Raw genomic sequence first — 21,984 nt, 5'->3', positions numbered from 1 at the left:
AGACAATCCAAGAGAAAACGTGAGCTGTCAGGACAGAAAAAAAGGGTTGGATTGAAGATTTTGAAAGTAAAATCCCAGTTAATCACCACTGTCAAACGGACTTATAGCATAGAAAATATATACACATAAGAAGTTTTGAGATACAACACACATCCAAATTTAAAAAAAAAGGGCAGAAAAAATAAAATATGTAATAAAAACCAAAGTTCTATATTTATCTTAAAATTTAACAAGGAGGATATTGTTAAATCAATATTTTGTAAATTTTAATGGGGGGATGGGTAAAAGGGAAAGAATTGGTAAACATACAGAATCACAGAAATTCTAAAGGAAATAGTTTTATTCTATTTTATGAATATACAAATTATATCAGGTTAATAAAGGTAGGACTTGCCAGATGCTTTACCTTAAAGATTGAGTTTTAAAGTGATTATTTTTAAGAACAAATATAATTTGTGTTGAGCTCTGTTACATTTATGTAACTTTAATGTATTTCAAAGGTGCTAAAATACATAGTGATCCAAGAAAGAATGTTCCTAATTTCATTTGTATTACTCACTGTCCACATTAAGATTTATAAAAAAAGGAGCTAAAAAGATAAGCATTAGCATATAACCTATAGAAATAATCACAAACTTATTATTAAACTCTAAATTAAAAAGATTTGCTATCGGGGCGCCTGGGTGGCTCAGTGGGTTAAGCCGCTGCCTTCGGCTCAGGTCATGATCCCAGGTCCTGGGTTCGAGCCCCACGTCGGGCTTTCTGCTCAGCAGGGAGCCTGCTTCCTCCTCTCTCTCTGCCTGCCTCTCTGCCTACTTGTGATTTCTCTCTGTCAAATGAATAAATAAAATCTTTAAAAAAAAAAAAAAAAAAAAGATTTGCTATCTATTAGTCTTAATTGACCAAGGATAGTCAAATATAAAATAAACAGAAAACAACTGTTTTCCACTTCTTTATTTCTTTCATAAAACAATAATAGTTTAATGGGTATAGTAGAAAATATTAAAGGTCAAGATAGAAAAGTGAGATTTACTTCTTGAGTCTGCCCCATATACCATGAGATTCTGGGGTGAGTCATTTAACTTCTAAGTATCAGTGTCTTTGTAAGTGACAATGAGATAATATCTGCTTGTGGTATATAGTGACAGGATAAACTGATCTTTCAAGAATTAAATTTAAAGAGAAATCTACATGTGATTTTTTTTTTTTTTTTTAAAGAAAAGACTGTTTTAGGAGTTAGCAGCCTTGAGTAAGAATCTCTATGTCAATGGCTGAGAAGTTTCACAAAACTACCTAGGTTGGCTTTGGCATAGACTCCAGAGAACTTAGAAAGCTTATACCTAATTAACTTTCCTATTCTGTTTTAGTTTAGCTTTTATCAACACAATCAAAATGTCACCTAGACAATGAACTTTAACATCAAGAGACTTTCTGGATCTCAGGCAAAATCCAAGAAAAATGATGCTCTGATCAATACCTAATTTTCTGGTCTGCATGGCAACCTCACTTCACAATGGACACTACATCAAGCTATCTCAGCTGGATGGTACCAGTCAATAAGATCAATGAGACCCTTTTCTTGACTACATGCCTACCTGGAAAGTATGTAACTATAAATTTGGTTTCCCATACAGATTCCTTCTCTCTGGTGAGAATTCACTAACCCTGAGCCTCTAGTCTCTTTAATGGTTATACTTCCCATGGCAAATTAATACACTTATATCTGGCTAATATATTAGTCTCTTCTCTGTTCACTCAGTTATCTGAAGCCAAATACAGACAATGAAGACAAAGGTATGGTAGCATTTGATGGGTAGATTGAAATCAAATAAAGTTATCAATTCACAAACTTATTATTTGTCAAGTAAAAGATTATAAATTTATAGTACTTAACCATGAAGAACTATTTCAATCTGCTGAGAACAAAGCTTTTTGGTTCAAGATGACAGACTGGACACAGTCATTTGTTTCTTGTCTTTCCCAGGACCTCATTAAAGTTATAGTATAGGAATAAAGCCAGCACCAATCTTTTAACAGCAAACAGAATGGGAAGAAAGCCATCAGGTGATGAGAGATGTCAATAATAATCTGGAATATGAAAAGCCACACTAAAAGGTCTCTAATCAAACAACTGGTTTCCCTTCCATTTATTTTAAAATATAATTTAAGGATCACTAGAAACCCCAAGTCACAGAGTTCCCATGATGAGGCTTCCTAGAAGTTTCTGATACTTAAATACAAATTAACATAAATATGAATACATCATCAGATATATATAGAAAATATCAGCATGAAGAAGAAAGAACAAGATCAACAGAACTGTTCCAAGATAAACAGAATTATAATTTTATTTAAAGGAAACCATTAAGATAAAGGTTTAGACCATCAGGAATTGAAGAAAATATTACATCCATAAAACAAGGACACTTAAAAGATCAGAACAAGTACTTGAGGAAAGTTAAGACTTTGTTATATGAAACAAAAAAAAATTTGGGATATAGTTTGAAGATAAAGCTAAACATACACTCAAGAATCCAAAGTAAAATGGTAGGCATAAAATATAAAATACAGATAAAACAGATGATCAGCTGAAGATACTCAGCAACTAATAAGGACGAGCTCCCCAAGAGAGGGTGGAGAAAAGAGAACTTATAAAGTTAGCTTCAAAAGAAGAAATAGACTGGCATTAGATTTCTCACTAGTTAAAAATGAAAGAAAGATGATGATGCATGCCTTTAAAGCTCCTGAATAAATAATAACATAATAATAAATAAAATAATTTAATAATAAATATATACATAAATAATTTCTTATGTAGAATTCTAAGCACAACCAAATTACCCATCAATTATATCAGGTGAGGGCAAAATACTTTTCAGACATACAAGGTGTTTTGAGTATTTCACATAAAGCATGTCTTTTTTTTTTTTTTTAAACTCAATCAAAACTAGAGGCTTGGGGGAGGAAATCAAGAAAAAAGATATGGCTTATAGTGCATCAAAAGTCCAAAGAACAGAAATTATAACACTATAGATGAGCAGCAGAATCAGGAAACATAAGGTACATAAGGAAATCATAAGGTACTTAGAAGGTACAGTGGATTTCTTCCAACACATAAAGTAAGCAAGAAACTATAAGATGATAGGTATACTAATATTTTGTGATACTTTAATAACACTTTTTAAAATATAAAAAAATTAAAAACTGGCTTATTTCTAGAAACTGTTGCTCTGAGGGAGAAAGAAAAATATATTTTTTTCTTATCGTCAAGGAGCTTAAGTTCCTATAAAAGACAAGAACAGGGGCATCTGTGTGGCTCAGTCAGGACAGCATGCAACTTCTGATCTAGAGGTTGTGAGTTTGAGCCTCATGTTGGGCATAGAGATTACTTAAGAAAATGTTTTTAAAAAGTAGAAGAGGAAAAAAAAAAGTATAAGTGAGATAATATATATAAATGACTATAGGGACGCCTGGGTGGCTCAATTGGTTGAGCCGCTGCCTTCGGCTCAGGTCATGATCCCAGCATCCTGGGATTGAGTTCCACATCGGGCTCCTTGCTCAGCAGGGAGCCTGCTTCTCCCTCTGCCTGCCATTCTGTCTGCCTGTGCTCACTCTGACAAATAAATAAAATCTTAAAAAAAAAAAGACTATGGGCACCTGGGTGGCTCAGTGGGTTAAGCCGCTGCCTTCGGCTCAGGTCATGATCTCAGGGTCTGGGATCGAGTCCCGCATCGGGCTCTCTGCTCAGCAGGGAGCCTGCTTCCCTTCCTCTCTCTCTGCCTGCCTCTCTGCCTACTTGTGATCTCTGTCTGTCAAAGAAATAAATAAAATCTTTAAAAAAAAAAAAAAAGACTATAAGAGAGTAAGGTAATGTCATAAAAAGTAAATATCATGAGAATTCAAAAGATAAAAAGAGACTGAACATGTGTAAAGGTTCAAAAAAGAGGGTCAAGTTTTATATAAACATCAGATAGGACTCCGAGTGATGAATATGGGCTGGGCAGCACAGAAAGTAGTTGTGAAATTTCAAGAACAAACAGCTGAAAAGCAAAGGTGGACAAGATGACCATGTTCAGAAGATGTATGAAAAAACAGAGGTAGTCCTTCAATCCTAGACTGAATTTGTCAGAGGTACTTAAAGTTTCTACTGGAGGAATGGCATTAGCAGAGTACTTTAGAACAGTGGTTTCCACAGTGTGGCTCCCAGACCAGAACCCTCAGAAAATCCTGGAGTCCCACCTCAGATTTACTGAATCAACAATCTGCCATCTGTGTTTAACAAACCTTCAAAACTCAGATCATGTGTAAGTTTAATAATCACAGCTTCAGAACAATTAAGCTAACAGCACTGTGTAGTGTGGGTCAGAGTGGAGCACTAGTTAAAAGGTAGAGCAATTCATGTGAGACATGAAGGTCATTCTGGCAACAAGCAGCATCCCTTAGCAACTGACAGGGCATGGAGAAAGAGAGAATGAAGGTAGGTGTGCTTCGAAGACTGGTGGTAGCGTGAGAAATAGTGAAGTTAGTAAGTATAGTTCAAAGGCTTTATCTAATAGTTTATACATACTTCATCAAGAACTATTCATTTTAAACATCTTAAAAAACACATTATTAAAATAAGGCAGCTCTTTATATTATTTTCATAGGATTGGTAAGTCTTATAGAGCAACCCTTAGATAGCTAACAGGCTAACATCTTTATTTTGTTTGCTTTCTTGACCATGGGTAATGCCCTAACCCCACATACCACATGACCACACTTGCTTTCAGCTGTGAGGGAAATCTAATGAGAAAATGTGCAATGACCAACAGTGAGACTAAGAAGTTAATAGGTTATCTTAATAGTCCTCAATTTACAAAGACATACCAGGAACAAAACAAAGGCTCAAAGAAAAAAGATAATCTTAGTAGCTACAAAAAGATTTTAAAGACAATTATTCTAGATATAACCTAATACGTAGAATATAAAATATTAAGTAACATTTTCTAATTAAAATGCTAAAAAACAGTCATCACCCTGACTCTTTTTTCTCTCCTATCCTATAGCAGATTCCTCAGCAAATCCTATTGGCTCTACCTTCAAAATACATCAGCATCTGACCACTTCTTGCCACCAGCATCACCACCACAAGCCCTCTGCTGATTACTGCAAAAGCTTCCTGTCAACCTGTTTTTGTCCTTGGGTTTATTATGGTCTATATTTCAGGGGTTGGCAGATTATAACCCAAGGGTTACATTTAGCCCATCAGCTGTTTTTGTAAGTTTTACTGGAACATGGCCACAGCCATCCATAATGTACTGTCTATGGCAGCTTTTATACTGCAAGGGCAGTTGAACACCTAAAATATTTGCCATCTTATCCTTTTTTAAAAAAGATTTTTTTGAATTTTTTTATTATTTATTTGACAGAGATCACAAGTGGGTGGAGAGGTAAGTGGGGGAGAGGGGAAGCAGACTCCCTGCTGAGCAGAGAACCCAATGTGGGGCTCGATCCCAGGACTCTGAGATCATGACCCGAGCCAAAGGCAGAGGCTCAACCCACTGAGCCACCCAGGCACCCCTTTGCTATCTTATCCATTTACAGAAAAAGTATTCCAAGCCCTGGTCCATATGCAATACACTAATTAAATGATCATGAGTATATCATGTGATTCTTCTGCTCACAATCTTGCATCTGAAAGTAAAAGCTAACGTCCTTAAACTTGACTGTTCTTTGTTCCTCTACTTCCTCTAGCATACGTCCGCTCTGCACTTGCTGTTACTTCTGTTCTAAGGCAGTCTTCCCCAGACTTACTTTCCCCAAACAAAGTAAGTTTGCTCCTTACTTCCTGAAAGTCTTTTTGCTCAAATCACAGCTTCTTAGTAAGAATTTCCTTTCTATTCAAAATTTTAAATCATCTCTGCTTCTGGCCACTACTTACTCTCCTTTAGCACTTTATTTTTCTCCCTAATACTTACCACTTGACATACTTATCTCCTTCTACTAAGTAAGCTTCATGGAGACAGGAATATAGGACTGTTTGGTCACTGTTAAATCACTAGCACCTAGAATAGTGCCTAACACAGAGTGGACGTTAATAAACACTTGTTAAATGAAAAAACACAGGAATAATAGATAGTAAAACTAAATGACCATATCGAATCCTAGAAATTAGGACATCTATAAATTTACCTTAGAATTTCAAGACAAATAGGACTATGATTCTCAGCAAAATATATGGCAATATCTTCTAAAAGTGTGCGAACTGTAATAGCTATTAATGTTGTATTCCTCAAAGAAATGATGTAACTTTCTTTAAAAAGGCTATCAAAATTATCACTATTCTAAGAGCTAATTTATCTTCATCTTATGGACTAAATCTTTGTCTTATAGAATAAATCTAACTACGCTTAACTTTCCCATCCCCACCCCCATATTTTCAGACTATAAAACAAAAAGACTATATACAGTTGTGTGTGTGTGTATGTGTTTTAAAGGCCACTGCATGAATCCTGAATTGGATCTTCTTATTTAGTGACAAAATACCTGAAAGCTAAAGTTAATTAGCTTCACCCAATATGCGGTAGAAGGTGTTAAATTGTTAGTCCATATTCAAGTAGTCCATATTCAAATTGGCCTTCTAAATCACCACAGTAAGAGTCTGGTACCATTTTATTTCAAATTATATTTATGGACCACCCAAGTGGGCACACAGCACCACAGGAGACATTAACAAATACTGTCATCACAAAACAGCAATGTCCTTTTTTTGACCTCAGACCTTAAGGCTTACTTTCTAATGAAATCTCTTGAGCAACTTCATTTTCAGACTGTTAAGACTGGCTTTCTTAAAATGGGCATTTTATTTATAATTATATAAATCAAACATCAAATGTCAACTAGTGTAGTAACTCCTTTAATAACACTGGTTTTTAAACAGAAATAAACGTCTCCTGAAAAAGATTTTTTTCAATTTTTTTTTTTTTTTTTTTTTTTTTTTTTTTATTGCTTACAGGCCTAAAAATGGGTGAGTGGGTAAAAAAATCACCTGAATCCACTGTTAGTGATCATGTAAAGAGCTCTGAGCAGTACTGCTTAGTAACCTAGACCTCTAAATAAAATTTCCTGGAACCTCAGAAGCTCAAGTAGGAAAAAAACAACATTCAATAACCTGGGTGAAATGACGGTACTAAGAATTCCAGAATTAAATTTTTCAAAGTCTCAGTAACTACCCAACCTACTCCCACATTTCAATAAAATGGGACAAAAAAGTCTTCTCTAAAACCAGTATGTACGGTAGATGTATGCCATTATTTTATCTGTCATCATTTTTATCCATAAAAAGGCTTAACAAGGTCTTTAAATTTAAATTTAAATAGAATAAAATCTATTTATTAAAAAAGAGTAATATCTATTTATTAAAAAGGAGTAAATATTCACTTCCTGTCTTTACTCCAAATTTCATTTCCTTGAGAAAGCAGCCAGACTTCTAATGTGTTTATGTGCAACAGCATAAAAAATGAGGTAATAGATACACTGTTCTACCTACCATCATATCATACAGTATATATTTTTCTATATTGAAAAATAAAGCTATATCATTACATTGTATGTAATGTTATTTCAAGTATTCTCACTGATGGATAATCATCCAGTTATTTCTTTTTGTTTGCTATTTCTATCAGTGGGACTTGGGAACTGGTTAGCTATTCAAAGGGCAAAAAAATGTGAATATGATTTCAAGACTTCCAATTGAGAAAGTAGTTGTGGGCACAGAAAGGGAATAGGACAACTTCTCCCACCCCATGACATGATGGTGACAGGTGGGAAAAGTAGGAGAGGGAAGAAAAGGAGTTCAGTCTTAGACTTGAGGTTTGAGGGGTTGGCAGGACATGCATTTCCATATAGGTAAACCAGCAGGCAGAAAACAAGAACAGAGATTTAAGATTCTGAATCTACTGACTATATTATTAATCCTCTTTAAATTATTCAGTGTGATTAGGCTTATTGTCAACTAGCAAAGCTAAGTTTATTAGACTAAATGTAGTAAGGGAAAACAAGAAAGAGAAAAATAGGATATTTATAAAAATTTAAGGGATTGGAATGGGCTGGACCACTTTAATTAAGGCCTTGAAAGGTGAAGAACAGGGTAGAATTGGGCTAAATGTATGATGTAAGTTTTGGATTAGTGGACATAATGAAATGAGAAGTCTTGAAGTAAGTCCTACTGAGCAACAAAGCTATTTTAGTAGTTTCATGGTCAGGAGCATTTCCTAAAGGAAACAGATTAACTATTTTTGTTCTCAGTATTATTTAATACAGGGATAGGGAAATATTTCTGTGCCCAGAATTACTGAACATTAGCACATTATATTGGTGTCAGTTCCCTAACTTTTATGAGATTAAAAAGGGTTTAAAATTTATTGATGAGCATTTGGGAATAGTTTGGACTTTAGTCTATCATGTATTGTTAAAATATACTCTGTAATGGACAATATGCTAGAGTTAAAAGAATAAATTTGCAAAGTTTTCAGAAAAAAGGCTAGGTTGCTGACATGTCATAAGAAACCACTTTAGGGGCACCTGGGTGGCTCAGTGGGTTGGGCCGCTGCCTTCGGCTCAGGTCATGATCTCAGGGTCCTGGGATCGGGCCCCGCATGGGGCTCTCTGCTCAGTGGGGAGCCTGCTTCTTCCTCTCTCTCTCTCTCTGCCTGCCTCTCTGCCTACTTGTGATCTCTCTCTGTCAAATAAATAAATAAAATCTTTAAAAAAAGAAACCACTTTAGTTAGAAAATCCACCTGTTTCAGCTCATAGCTTTCAAAGCAAAAGCTTCACATAAGAAAATGTAAAAATTGTTCTATCATTAAAAATAGGTGATAAATTTATAGAAAAATCTTAAATTGTTTAAAGCAGTTGGATTATATTACCAAATATAGAATATAATCTTTGCACTTACTGGATTATTAAAAATATGAAAAAATTCTTCAGTAAGTTTTAAAGTACTATGTGCCTTTAGAGAAGAGGTTTAATTTCTGAAGAGTTTTTAATATGTTCTTTGTGGATATAAACTGTTCTTCTGCATAGAGCCTCAATAGGAATACGTTCTGTAAACCTAGCCAAAGAATAACTCATTTTACATGATTGAATAGGTCTATAATTAAATCAAGGTTTATCTGATGCTAGAAATTTATACCAGAAGTGACAGGAAAATATGAGAGATGAATTATTTTGTAGCAGATTCAAAATTAAAAATAAACAACAAAGATTAACTCACTTTCATAAAAAGTTATACCTTCTATTCTAAATTGCTTAGGGAATTCACTAACTTTTACATTCAAAATGTGTTCTGTCATTTTGTAGGGCAAATACATCATGTCGAACCCGGATATAAACTGAAATTTATGGAATTTAAGAAAAATAACATTTAAGTGTAAATTTTTAACAGTATAAAAATAACGTGAAATTATATAAATAGTATAATGTTTACTACCCCCTAAACAGAAGCTAGAAATGATTATCTTTAGGAGTTTCATATCTTGGCCTATACTTGGGACTACGTTTTTAAAAAAGTTGTCATTTGGTGGTGTACAGCAGGTCTCATGTGGTTTTTTCCCCCTTTTATCATTCTCTCAATATATACACACTTATGTTTTCTGAACCATGTATGGTGACTTAATATTTCGTCATTTTTTTAAGCAGAAGGATATTTTCTTACATAACCGCAGTCAGTATAGCTACTGAAGAATTTTAACATTGATACTATATTTTTAAAACTTTACAGTTAATATTCTAATTCTGCCATTTATCCCAATGCATTCTTTCTAGAAGTTTTATCCTCTAGTATTGGATCCACTCCAGGATCATGTATTACTTTTGGTTAACATGCCTAATCAGTAACAGTTCCTCAACCTCTCTGTCTTTTATGAAAATCTTGACATTTTTAAACCATACAAGCTAGTCACTTTATACCATGCTTGTCAACTGTCAATTTGGTTTTGTCTCATATTTCCTCATGATTTGAATCATGCTCTCTGTTCTTCTCAGGGTGTCATATCCTTAGGTATGTCATGCACTGCCCTTCAGTGATGGTAATTTTGTTCACCTGGTACATATACTGCCCAGTTTCTCTGATGTATAGATATGACAGCTACTACATTTCCTCTTACAACTAATATTCAAGTATGCAGAACTTACTGTGGTTTTAAACTATAGTTCCCTGAAGTGTGTTTAATTCCTATTACTATATGTTCATTTCTAAATATTGTATTTGGGCCCATTATAAATCTGTCACACTTTCTTTTATTTATTCTGTTTGTTGTTCCCTGCCAATATTCTGATCTGGTCTTATTCCTTTTATCGTAACTTACTGTTCTATAATCTGTGTTGATAATTCCAATATTTGGTCTTAGCAAGTCTCTTCTTGCTACCTGCTATTTCTTCTAGCTTTCTTTCATGGTGCTTTGTTGCCTTGTGTGCTTAAATATTTGGCTCCAATGTCTTCATTTGTGTTCCTTTGCAGGAATTCCTTGAGGCCGAGAATTAAGGTACATCCCCTGCTAAGCATTTTATATTTACTTGTGCCCTGTGCCTAGTATGCCAGTGTGAGATGACAATGAAACAAATTCACTCTGGTGATGGGTATGTAGACTGCAAATCTGCAAAGAGCTGGTAGTTCTGTAATTACAGTTTCACGGGGATGTGATTCTTACCTTCCTGTTCTTGACATTAAGGCCAACTTTGCCTTCAGTTTTCTGCAAGTAATATAACTTTGCTACTTATTCACCTCAGATAGTAATATAATACTTGGGGGATGGAAGGGCTCAGCTTTACAAGAGGACACATGCATCTACAAGATGCCACCACCCATGTGTGCTCTACATTTGCATGTCCAATATAATAGTAACATGTCTATTAAATAATTCACATGTGACTACTAAGGAACCGAATTTCTAACTTTATTTTGAATTTTAATTCAAATATAAATTAAAAACTGAAGCAGTATAAAATATTTTTTCATAAAACACAACTTTATTGCTTTGGTAGAACTGTATTTTACTTTAATAAATTGTTTCATTTAGATGATGAAAATTTGGAGTTTGAATTATGGTGTTATTTAAGTGCAAAATATACACCAGATTTTGAAGATTAGTATGAAAAAGGATATAAAGTATCTCAGTAAAACATTATGTTAGTTACATGTTGAAACAATATTTTGGATATAAGTAGGTTAAATATGATGCCATTTAATAAAATCAAAGTCATCAGTTTCTCTTTTAATGTGACTGCTAAAAAAGTTTAAATCATGTATATGATTCACATTATATTTTCATTGGACAGGACTGCTCTATTATTTTCTGTTCCTTTTGCCTCAAAAGGCTGTGAAAATTGGAAATTAAATCACTGGATTTGGTAAGTACCCTCAGAACAAAGCTGCTCAGCACTCTACTTACTACTTTGTTCTGGTTTCTTTCCTTCACTCAGACCAATGCAGCATCAGAATCACTTGGAGAGATTTTTTTTTTTTTTTTAAGATTTATTTATTTATTTTAGAGAGAGAGAAAGAGTGTGCATGTGGGGTGGGAAGGGGGTAGAGGAGACTGAGGGAAAGAATCTCAAGCAGATTCCACTCTGAGCACAGAGCCCGACCCCAGGGGTCCATCCCACGACCCCCAAGATCATGACCTGAGCTGAAACCAAGAGTTGGACATTTAATTGACTGAGTCACCCACGCACCCCTCCTGGTGCAATTATTTAAACAGACTGCTAGGTTACATCCCTAGAGTTTCTGATTCAGAAAGCTTAAGGTGGGGTCTAATAATTTACATTTCTAACAAGTTCCCAAGTTCCCAGATGCTGCTGGTCTAATGATGATGACTGAGAACAACTGAGATTTTTGTCTCAAGACCTTATCAGCACTTTGATACTTTCAAGAAATTTGGTTACTTTACTCAGCAGTTATTTTTTCTTGATAATTATTTCAAACTCTAAGCTACTCCAGTCCCCGTTCCATCTTTAACCTGCTCCAATCAGGTTTCTGCCCCACAATCCCATCAGAACTGTTCTTGTCAGTCACCCAATTAACCCCACCAAGAGTCATTTCCTAGTCCTTGTCTTACCTGATTTATCCTGACAATGCTGAACTTGACCAGAGCCCTGTGATTCTGGAAACATGATTAAAGAAATCTCTCTACTCTTTGTGCATTTACTGCAAAGAACTCCCCTTCCCATAGGACTTGGTTAAGACTCATGGATGTCCCCTACATGCTTACCTTTGACAAACCAGACATAGGCTCTCTAGATTCCCAGTCTCTGCTTCAAAAAAGATTACCTCAGCTGTTTATCCACACTGGTCAATCAAAGCAAAAGGCTTATTAATTGACTTGCCCAAAATTTAAATTCCTCTCCTTCCCTAGACCCCTGAAATTTGGCTTACCCTAGCCTACACCCACTCCTGAACAACACACCTCTTCACTAACCTTAGGGAAAAACATTCTCTGATCATCCTACTCCCTAACACCTGGATCTTTCTAGCCTTATTTACTCTTCCCTACCTAGAAAACAAACAAACAAACCAAAAAAAACCCTTTTCTGCCTGATCTTGAAACAATTACCGATCTCACGGTCAGAGAAGTTTTCCTTATTTTAACAGTCCCCCTTTTCCTACTGTTATCATCTGTTTAAATCCAGTTTCTTTCTCTCTCTCTTTTAATATGACAAATGCTAGCACTTGAAATGGTTCACTCTTCCCTTGCCCAATTTTCCAGCTACCTCACTGTTTGTCTGTTCTTAGTTCTTCGCTGGTTGCTCTTCTCTCTAACCTCTTACCATTGGATAGTCACAGAGCTCAGTCCTTGTACCTCTTCTCCATTTATACTCAGTCTATTGATGATCTCTCATCCAGTCTCACATCAAACCCTGACTAATCCAGCATAAACTTCTCCAGAACATTAGATCCAACTCAAATTCTAACTCAAGACCTCCACTTGGATTTTAAGGAATTCTCAAATAAAAATGATTCAAAACTGAACTTTATGTTCTTCTTCAATGCATGAATTAAGGAAATAAACATCTGAAATTAAGAATACATTAACTTTGCAAAAAGACTCAAGGACCTGGCCAAAGAGCAAGCTCCTGAATGCATTTTAATATGATTTCATACTAGAAATTAAACTGATATACAGCTTCGGTAATATATCCATGCTTTTAGTTCATGTGCCATTAAATATATGGGATTTTTAAAGGCCATGTAGATAAGCATGACAAATATCACAAACCAAAACCGCATCAAGGTAAGATAACTATCTTCATTGTTAAATCTTTTTACTTAATTCTCTACTACTTTAGCCCCATACTCAACCTGCTAAAACTGCATTCTCAAAGGTTTAAGATTTGCTTGTTAAATCTCTCTCTGAAGCATCAGCACTACTGACTCGTGGGTACAACACTCTTGGATACCATAATGCTATCGTATTCTGGCTTTCATCTCTCATTTTCCAGATTCTTATGTTTCCTTCTCCAATAATCTAGTTTCAGTTCCTCAACCTCTGAATTTCCTTTATATTGTCTGTGACTTTCATTCTCTCATGGCTTCAAATGGCTATCTCCATTAAAAAAGCAGTAACAGTCTTATTTTTAAAATTTAAAGGACAGACAATGCAAATAAAACACAAAACATAGAATGTACCTAAAAAAAGATATTGGGAGATGAATGGAAAAAGAAGATGTGGGGTGTGTGTGTTTGTGTATATGTATATATATGTGTGTGTATACACACACACACACACACACACACACACACACACACACTGGAGTATGATGCAGCCATCAGGGAAAAAAAAAAAAAAAAAGAAATCCTGCCATTTGCAATGACATGGATGGAACTAGAGGGTATAATGCTAAACAAAATAAGTCAGTTAGACAAAGACAATTTTCGTATGATCTCAATGATATGTGGAATTTAAGAAACAAGGCAGAGGACCATAAGGGAAGAGAGGAAAAAATGAAAAAAAGATGAAACCAGAGAGGGAGACAAACCATAGAGACTCTTAATCATAGGAAACAAACTGAGGGTTGCTGGAGGGGACAGGGGTAAAGAGATGGGGTAACTGGGTGATGGACACTGGGGAGGATACATGTTATAATGAGCAATGGGTATTATATAAGACTTATGAATCACAGACCTGTACCCCTAAAACCAATAATACATAATACCTTAATTAACTAAATTAAAGAAAAAAAAACTGGGAATCCAGACACTTGCATTATCGCCCCAAGTCTCATCTGTACACCTTTTAATTGTCATTTTCTAGAGCTTTAGTTTCTGTATCTGCAATAAAGAGGATTACCTGAGTTAGATGGCCTCTCTAAAGGTTGTTTTTTGTTTTTTTTTTGTTTTTGCTTTAACATTGTAATTTATATTTTAAAACAGTTTACAATTTATGTATCTCTTTGTGGCCTGTATTTCCATTTCTGTAATTCTCACAGAGAAAATGGGGAGAAAAAAAATTCTCTAACCCAGACATACTATGTTGGATAAATGTTTTTAGAAGGACAGGTACTTGAGGTTCTAAGAAAACAGGTCAACCTGTTTATTTGCTGGCAACACAGAGACCTAAACAAGTTTTACTTATAGAGACCGTATTTTGAATCATTTCTTGATGATGGGCTTGTTTACTGCAGAATTTAGTGTTTAACAACTTTCTTAAGTATCATACACATTTTATCATACACATTTATTAACTTTTTTCCAACATTATCTTTAGTGATTCAAAGTAATTCTCACTTTCCCTTTGTACTTAGTGTATATAATTATAATCTCACTTTGGCTTTTTACGTCTGCTCAGTTTTTTGTAATTCATGTGGTTTAGTTTAACACATCAACTTCTATTTTAGCATCACCAGCTAACTTGAGTCATCTTAACCATTTGTCCTAGTAAAATTATATCCTAAAGCTAAAATCAAAACTATATAGATCATTTGATTATTTAAGACCGGCTATATATATTAACAAATATACTTAACCAGAATAACCTAATAACAAAAATCAAGTTTGACTTATACAGATCACTTCATTTCCAGTTCCAAGTAAGTCATCACAAATTTATGTCAAGAAAAGATAATTAAATAGAACAGCACAAGTCTAAGACTTGGGGTTCATGGATTTTTAAAAATAGTCATTTGGAAACATATTATCTTCCTTCATCCCTCACTGGAGCATATTCAATGCTCCTGCCATAATTTATTGTTACTATAACATGCCAAATATATTTATGTCTTTAGGCCTTGTTAATGCAGGTGCCTTCTCTGCTTGGAATATCCTCCAATTTTTTGTTGTTGTTGCTCATTTAGATTTATTTAACTTATGCTTTTGGGCCCAGCTGAAATGTTATACTGGCCCCTGGGCAGAATAAATCATTATCCCCTCTTGCTTTCCCACAGCACTTTGTCTATCATTGCTTTATAGCTTGACACTTACTTTTCCTTCTATTACAATTATTTATTTTCATATCGAAGTCCATTAGGCTGTATGCTATTCAATGGCAGAGAGACATATAATAGGTATCTGTGTTTCTCTGACACTTTTCCAAAATCTACCCCGGTAGTACTCAAAATGTCTATTGTGTTTATCCCTTAAGGGACAATGATCTCTCATCTTCCTATTTTGATTCAAGTATTTATGTACATTTATGTTACTTGTAATAATTCTGTGTTTAACTATTTTATTCACATTAACACATAAATTGTGTATTAATGTTTGTTAGATTAAATAGCAATTAAAGAATATAAAACTGGAATGCAAACATCCTTTTTGCCAAAATGGCATACAAAATTCAAAACTTGATTTCTGATTTGCCAAGTTGACTCACTTTAGACATGTCAACAATGCACTACCTGTCAAGATAAATTATATAATACTGTCACTTTAGGAGAACTTTATAAACATAGTATGATAGGTATTCCTCATAAATCTGCTCAACTATTCTATTCTGAAGAGGTTATTTTAAACAGAAAAACCTAACTATTTTTAGATGAATGATTCTCTTTGAATCTTAGATACTATAAGCACTTAAAACTAGGGTGTCAGTAATATTTTCTATATGCTTAATAAGTGCAAGACTATCCCATATATGAACAAAGTATTACTTAAGGAAAAAAGTCTCTAAAATACACTGACTGATAAGAGATTCATATATGTATTTTTAGAAACTGCTGCTTTAATATCTTTCCAGGGAGACTATCTTTTCTCACAAATAATTTTAAGTATAACATTGTAATTTTTGCTTCTTTTTTTTTCTTTTAATTTATTTGACAGACCGATCACAAGTAGGCAGAGAGGCAGGCAGAGAGAGACAGGAGGAGGAGGCAGGCTCCTTGCTGAGCAGAAAGCCCGATGCGGGACTCGATCCCAGGATCCTGAGATCATGACCTGAGCCAAAGGCAGAGGCTTTAACCACTGAGCCACCCAGGCGCCCCGTAATTTTTGCTTCTAAATCTAAAGCTCATGCTTAAAGATTCTGTTATTTGCCACAGACATATAACAAAGGTGCCATCAAGTGTCTTATGGTATATTTATATGATAGCACCATCTACTCTAGTCAAATGTGCCCACCAAAATGTCAAAATAAGAGTTTTTTCTCTGTATGCTGAGATTTCCAAGTTTGTGTTCAAATGGATGCAGTCATAGCAGCCTGTAATTATATATTCCACACAATCCCCACCCTTATGTAGCAAATCTCATGTCCTAATCTGCTCATCTTTCTCCATCACTATTTTTATTTAAAAGAATCTACCCTACTGCCCCAGATCAATGATATTTCTGCCAAGAACCTAAGGATGAACTAGAGAACAAAAGACAAGGTTGAGAAAAATTAATCAAAATCATAAACCTAAAGGGTATGTTTTGTACTGCAAAGTAACATTTCAAATGATAAGTCAACTGAAATATTTAAGAAAAATATTCAACAGTTCAGAGAGAGTCATTTTAACTACTGTAAATGAGATCAGACTGAAAAAGAAGAATGCTAAATAGGATTCATAAAAAATTATGGTCAAGTGTATCATCTGACTGAAGCTTATTGAGCTATAGTACACAAATTCACTCAGTTCAGCAGTACAGGAGCATCTGAATTCCTTTTACCAGTGCAACATAATTTTGAAATCTTATTTTGTTTTTATTTATTTTTCCTGCTAAGATTTCAATAGTGCCATAAGAACTTTTAAAGCAGAATCTATTTTAGATATTTAGGGTCAATGTCTTCTTAGCTCAAAAAAAAAAAATTACAAATCAACTCAGCAGTCATTTTTCATTCTATTTTCACTTAGCTAAAAATGACAATCTAAAGCATTTCAACTATCCACTCTGTGATGTGATGTATGTGTACATTTCAAAGAAAAAAATCTGGGACTAAAGTCATTACAAAAGGAGAACTGGAAAGTCATATTTATTTAAACTAGAAATATTTTACTATTATTTCTTTAGGCGACGAAAGATGTCTCACTGGATTTGTTTTCCCATCTCTTCTCTATTTTGTTCTTTTATCCCAGTTTTAGTCTCTTCCCTTATTTCCTTATGCATCTGAGGCTCTGTGGTTGGTCACTTTATTCTGTCACTCTTTTGCATTGCTTTGCATTTACTTTAATCCTTCAAACTACCCTCCCTAGACAACTAAGCGTTGATGGAGAATAATCACACTGGTTGTACAGATCTGTTCAATAAAAACACAAATTGATAACTTCATCTCTATCCCCTGACATATTTATCTATCACTGATTTATTTTCCCTCTTTATTAACTTCCATGACCTATCAAAAACTTTTGCCACTTTCCTCAATTATGTGCCCCAAAGGCCTACTCAATTCTCAGCATGTGACGTGAACTCACACTTCACAGCAAACTAAGACAATCAGATACAAATGACAACTTCCTGTCCACACTCACTAAGAAATTACTATCTGAGTCCATATTCTTGGTTCTTTCCTTACAACCTAGAGGAGGTACCCTTCATTTTATCTAAAGCACCCTGTCTTGGATGTTCTTAATACTCTCTCCTCTAGAACTGGATATTGTCCCATCATTCACCCCTTCTGATATTTTTCAGCTTCTCCTGTTCCATTAGTTTCATCCCATCATCCCTGAAGTCTCTCCTAATCTATAAAAAAGAAAAAAAAGAAAAGAAAAGAAAAAGAAAAAAAAAGAGAAACAAAAATTTCCTTGACCCTGCATGCCTTATTTAGTTTCTGCCTAATCTCTCTCAATCTCTATGAAGAATTTCCATGAAAACTAATATAAACTCAGTCAATGACTTAAATGCATTTTTATTCAATGCAATTAGATTTCTCTTCATCAACATTTTTCTCACTTTTTGTTAGTCTTCTCCTCTGTACCTTCTTTTTCCGATTCCCCTCAGATAACACTTTTTCTGAGGTCCAGTCTCTGTGCTCCTTTCACTCACTCTCTTCCCTCTCAGTTCCTTACGTATACATTCAACTGCCTATGAAACCTCCACCTCAATGTTCTGGAGATATCTCAGGTCAACTAATCATTTCTTACAATTTTCTCTAATCTTAGTATTTTTATCTCAGTGCGCGGATACCAAAATTTACCAAACTACTCAGTAACTACAGGGTTATTCTAGAATCTACTGTCTTTCTCGAAATTGCTCTGGATCCAAACAATCAGAAATCCTCTTAATTCACCCCTGAATTTCTTTCTTCATTTCATATGCTCATTACCACTGCTTAATTCAGGCTTCTACCATCTCTCCTGGATTACTGTGATAGCTCTTTCTGGCTATGTCTCCCATCTGATTTCTATGCTTTGGTCCCAAATCCAGGCTCTATATAACTGTTATCATTATGTTATTGACAATAAACCAGATCATAACTTCTTTCTAGTTTAAAACCCTTCACTGAAAAAACAGAACAAACAAAAAATCCCTTCATTGACTCTTTACTTTCTAAAACATTTTGCAATCTGACGCCTAACTCTTCAATCTCATTTCCTCCCTCCCTCCAACCTCCTATGCCTGTAATTTAAAATACAAAACAGTAACAATGTTTTAAATTCTTTAAACACATACCCATAATATAGTTTAAGACAATTTTGTGTATTTTGTTCCTCGGCTCAGTACAACTTCCCTTGATGCACACAGCAGATAAATTGTTTTAACCTTTAAATACAGCTCTGATGTCATTTTTCCAAAAATTTTTCCAAAAATTCCATTTTTCCAAAAATTTTTCCTTCTTTTGACTACCACTGCACAGTGATCTCCTCCAGGTAGAGGTAATTACTTTCCCTCTGGGCTTTCTCTGTATTCCATGCTTATTCTTCCTATTACTCCATCACAGTCTGTAGTAAAACTCAGAATTTATCTTTATATAATGGTACCCATGAGTGATTTATGAAGAAATTTACTGTATCTGACATATTACTTATCCTGATATAAAAGCATTTTGAAGATAAGAGTAGGGAAAAAATTGCAGGGATGCCTGGGTGGCTCAGTTGGTTTTAAGTCTGTCTTCTACTCAGGTTATGATCCCAGAGTCCTGGGACTGAGCGGTCTCCCTGCTCCATGGAAAGCCTGCTTCTACCTCTCCCTCTGCAACTCCCTCTGATGCTCCCTCTGCTTGTGCTCTCTATCAAATAAAATAAAATCTTAAACAAACAAAAAAAAAAAAAGAAGAAAAGAACCACAAATTCTGAGAAAATGAGCCTGGAACCCTTAATCAGGAAAAGAATAATACTCAAAAGAAAAAAAATCACCTTAATGAACAGAAAGAAGAAAAATATTCTCTAAAAAAACAGAGGTTAAAAGCATAGAATCAAAGAGTTTTTCTCAGAATACACATGAAATCTTAGCATAGTGCCTGGAACACAATGATATGTTCTTAAAAGTGAACTGCTATTATAATTAACATTATTATTATTAAGTAAAATAACTAGACGTGTATGAATGAAAAGTTCTAAGTCATAGGTACTTTTGGTCTTGGTCCTAGGAATTACAGGTTCCACCAAAACTATCTTGAGTTTTTCCAGGAAAAAGACAGTCATTTAAGAGTGATTTCTTATTATATTACTAAATGTAATAAATAAGAACTACCTTTTGTTACTTGATAAGTAACTAATTTATAACGGTCCTTTCCCTACTGGAAATCAATAGATCACCAAGAAATTCTATTGAAAAGACTTACCAATTTGTTCCTGCCAGAAGTTCCTTTATCACCACATATTAGAACAGATGCATCAAATGATTAACACAGAAAAATGCAAGCCAACTCTTTCCTCATGGAGTTATAAATTCTAAGACAGTTGATAAGAGCTGCCTTACCTTCAGGGGCATCAGCATCACATCTCTTTGGCACAGGAAAGGCTGAATTGTTTTTATGGTCATCATAAGTTATATTGCTCTAAAAGACAAAAATAAGGCTAAAATGTAAACATATTAATAAATATTTGGATCAAAAAGTAATCACATTATGAATTTTATACTCTGTTTTCTATTAAACTACATCTAGCTAATATTCTAAAAGGTAAATTTTACACAAGATTACAATTAGAAGAAAAAGATTTATGGTAAATTTTAACATTAGGGCTTTTTTGCAACAATCTTTAGATTCTGGACTGAACAACAGAGCTTCTTCCCAAAGAAACAGCCTACTTATTTTTCCACTGTGAAATGAGAAAAGCCTCTTTTGTCCATGCAAATCCATGATCTCACTTCATTTATTCATAGGAAAAAGTTTAATAAGCATGACCTAGGGAACTAGGTGGACACAATAAGGCAAGAAGAGAATAAAAAGATTTAAGAAGTGGAAAATAGGATTCAGGTGATTTTTTAGTACTGTGTTTCTCAAACTCAGGTTACTCATGTACGTCTATTACAATTTGTGCCTTTTATTTGTTCCACCTACATTATTACTTACTATTTGTCAATGAACTAATTTTTCAACCATTGGTAATATTATGTATAGTACTGACGGAAACTTTGATGTGCTTGTTAAATTTTTGTTACTAATTACATGTTAAACTAAAGAAAGAATAGAGGAATACAGTATAAAAAAAGGGGTGATCTGGACAGAATAGATTAGTAATCAAAGACTCCATTAAAGCAAGGCTCTAACTAGAACCTGAAACACATACTTGATTTCCATTCTTAAGTAGAGGGAGAGGTATTTTAGGAGAAAGAAACAAATGACACAAAGACTGAGTCAGATATAGTCAAAATATTTTAAACTGTCAAAAAAAAAACAAATTAGCTGTCCAGTTACAACCAGGAGCCACAGCTGGTTTCTGAAAAATTAACCTAGAGTATAACGGGTAATACCTATCATGTTGAAAGAAAGCTCAGATAACCACAAATAAAAATTTGGGGGGTTCTTTTTAATTTAAATTCAATTAGTTAACATATAGTATATTATTAATTTCAGAGGTAGAATTCAGTGGCTCATCACTTGCGTACAACATCCAGTGCTCATTATATCATGTGCCCTCCTTAATGCCCATCACTCAGATATCCCAACCCTCCACCCCCCACCCCCCTCCAGCAACCCTGTTTGTTTCCTATGCTTGAGAGTCTCTTATGGTTTGTCTCCCTCTCTGATTTCATCTTGTTTTATTTTTCCCAGGTTTGTTTCTTTTACTAACCAGAAGCATACCGTGTGTATTGTTCTTTGATGTGCTTGTTGGGAGATGTTCTCAGCCTAGCACACTCCTTTTATCCATCATACATTCCACATAAGTAGTACCACTGTTTTGGGTTGCTTCGTTCTGCTGTTATAATTATGCCACCTTTTGTGCACAGACTTGAGCACAGGGGCTGAAATTTGAGGGGGAGAGTGCCAGTTTGAGCGCTTGGCAATGTGAGGTGAAGGTATGCTGACTTGGCATTGATCAGGTGGCAGGCCGTGCATGCTGACTCGGGCAGGAGGGCAGCTAGACTGTGAATTTGGGACCCACAGGCTGATGGCATTGTGTATGACAAAGACGTAGCTGGTTTTGCTTGTAAC

At 34.7% G+C, this 21,984-nt stretch overlaps 1 protein-coding gene across 1 annotated transcript in view; it reads right to left on the bottom strand.

Moving 5' to 3' along the window:
- LMBRD1 (LMBR1 domain containing 1) overlaps positions 1 to 21,984 on the bottom strand; it is a 129,789-nt gene that overhangs the window by 6,470 nt on the left and 101,335 nt on the right. The window contains exon 14 of the mRNA XM_047733035.1: positions 20,307 to 20,385. Within this exon, the coding sequence (XP_047588991.1) occupies positions 20,307 to 20,385 (79 nt within the window). The remainder of the gene's footprint in view (positions 1 to 20,306; positions 20,386 to 21,984) is intronic.

Source organism: Lutra lutra, chromosome 6, assembly GCF_902655055.1.
Source record: "Lutra lutra chromosome 6, mLutLut1.2, whole genome shotgun sequence".
Taxonomy (NCBI): domain Eukaryota; kingdom Metazoa; phylum Chordata; class Mammalia; order Carnivora; family Mustelidae; genus Lutra; species Lutra lutra.
Note: the sequence above shows the minus strand (reverse complement) of the source record. Positions and strands in the feature narration are given on the sequence as shown.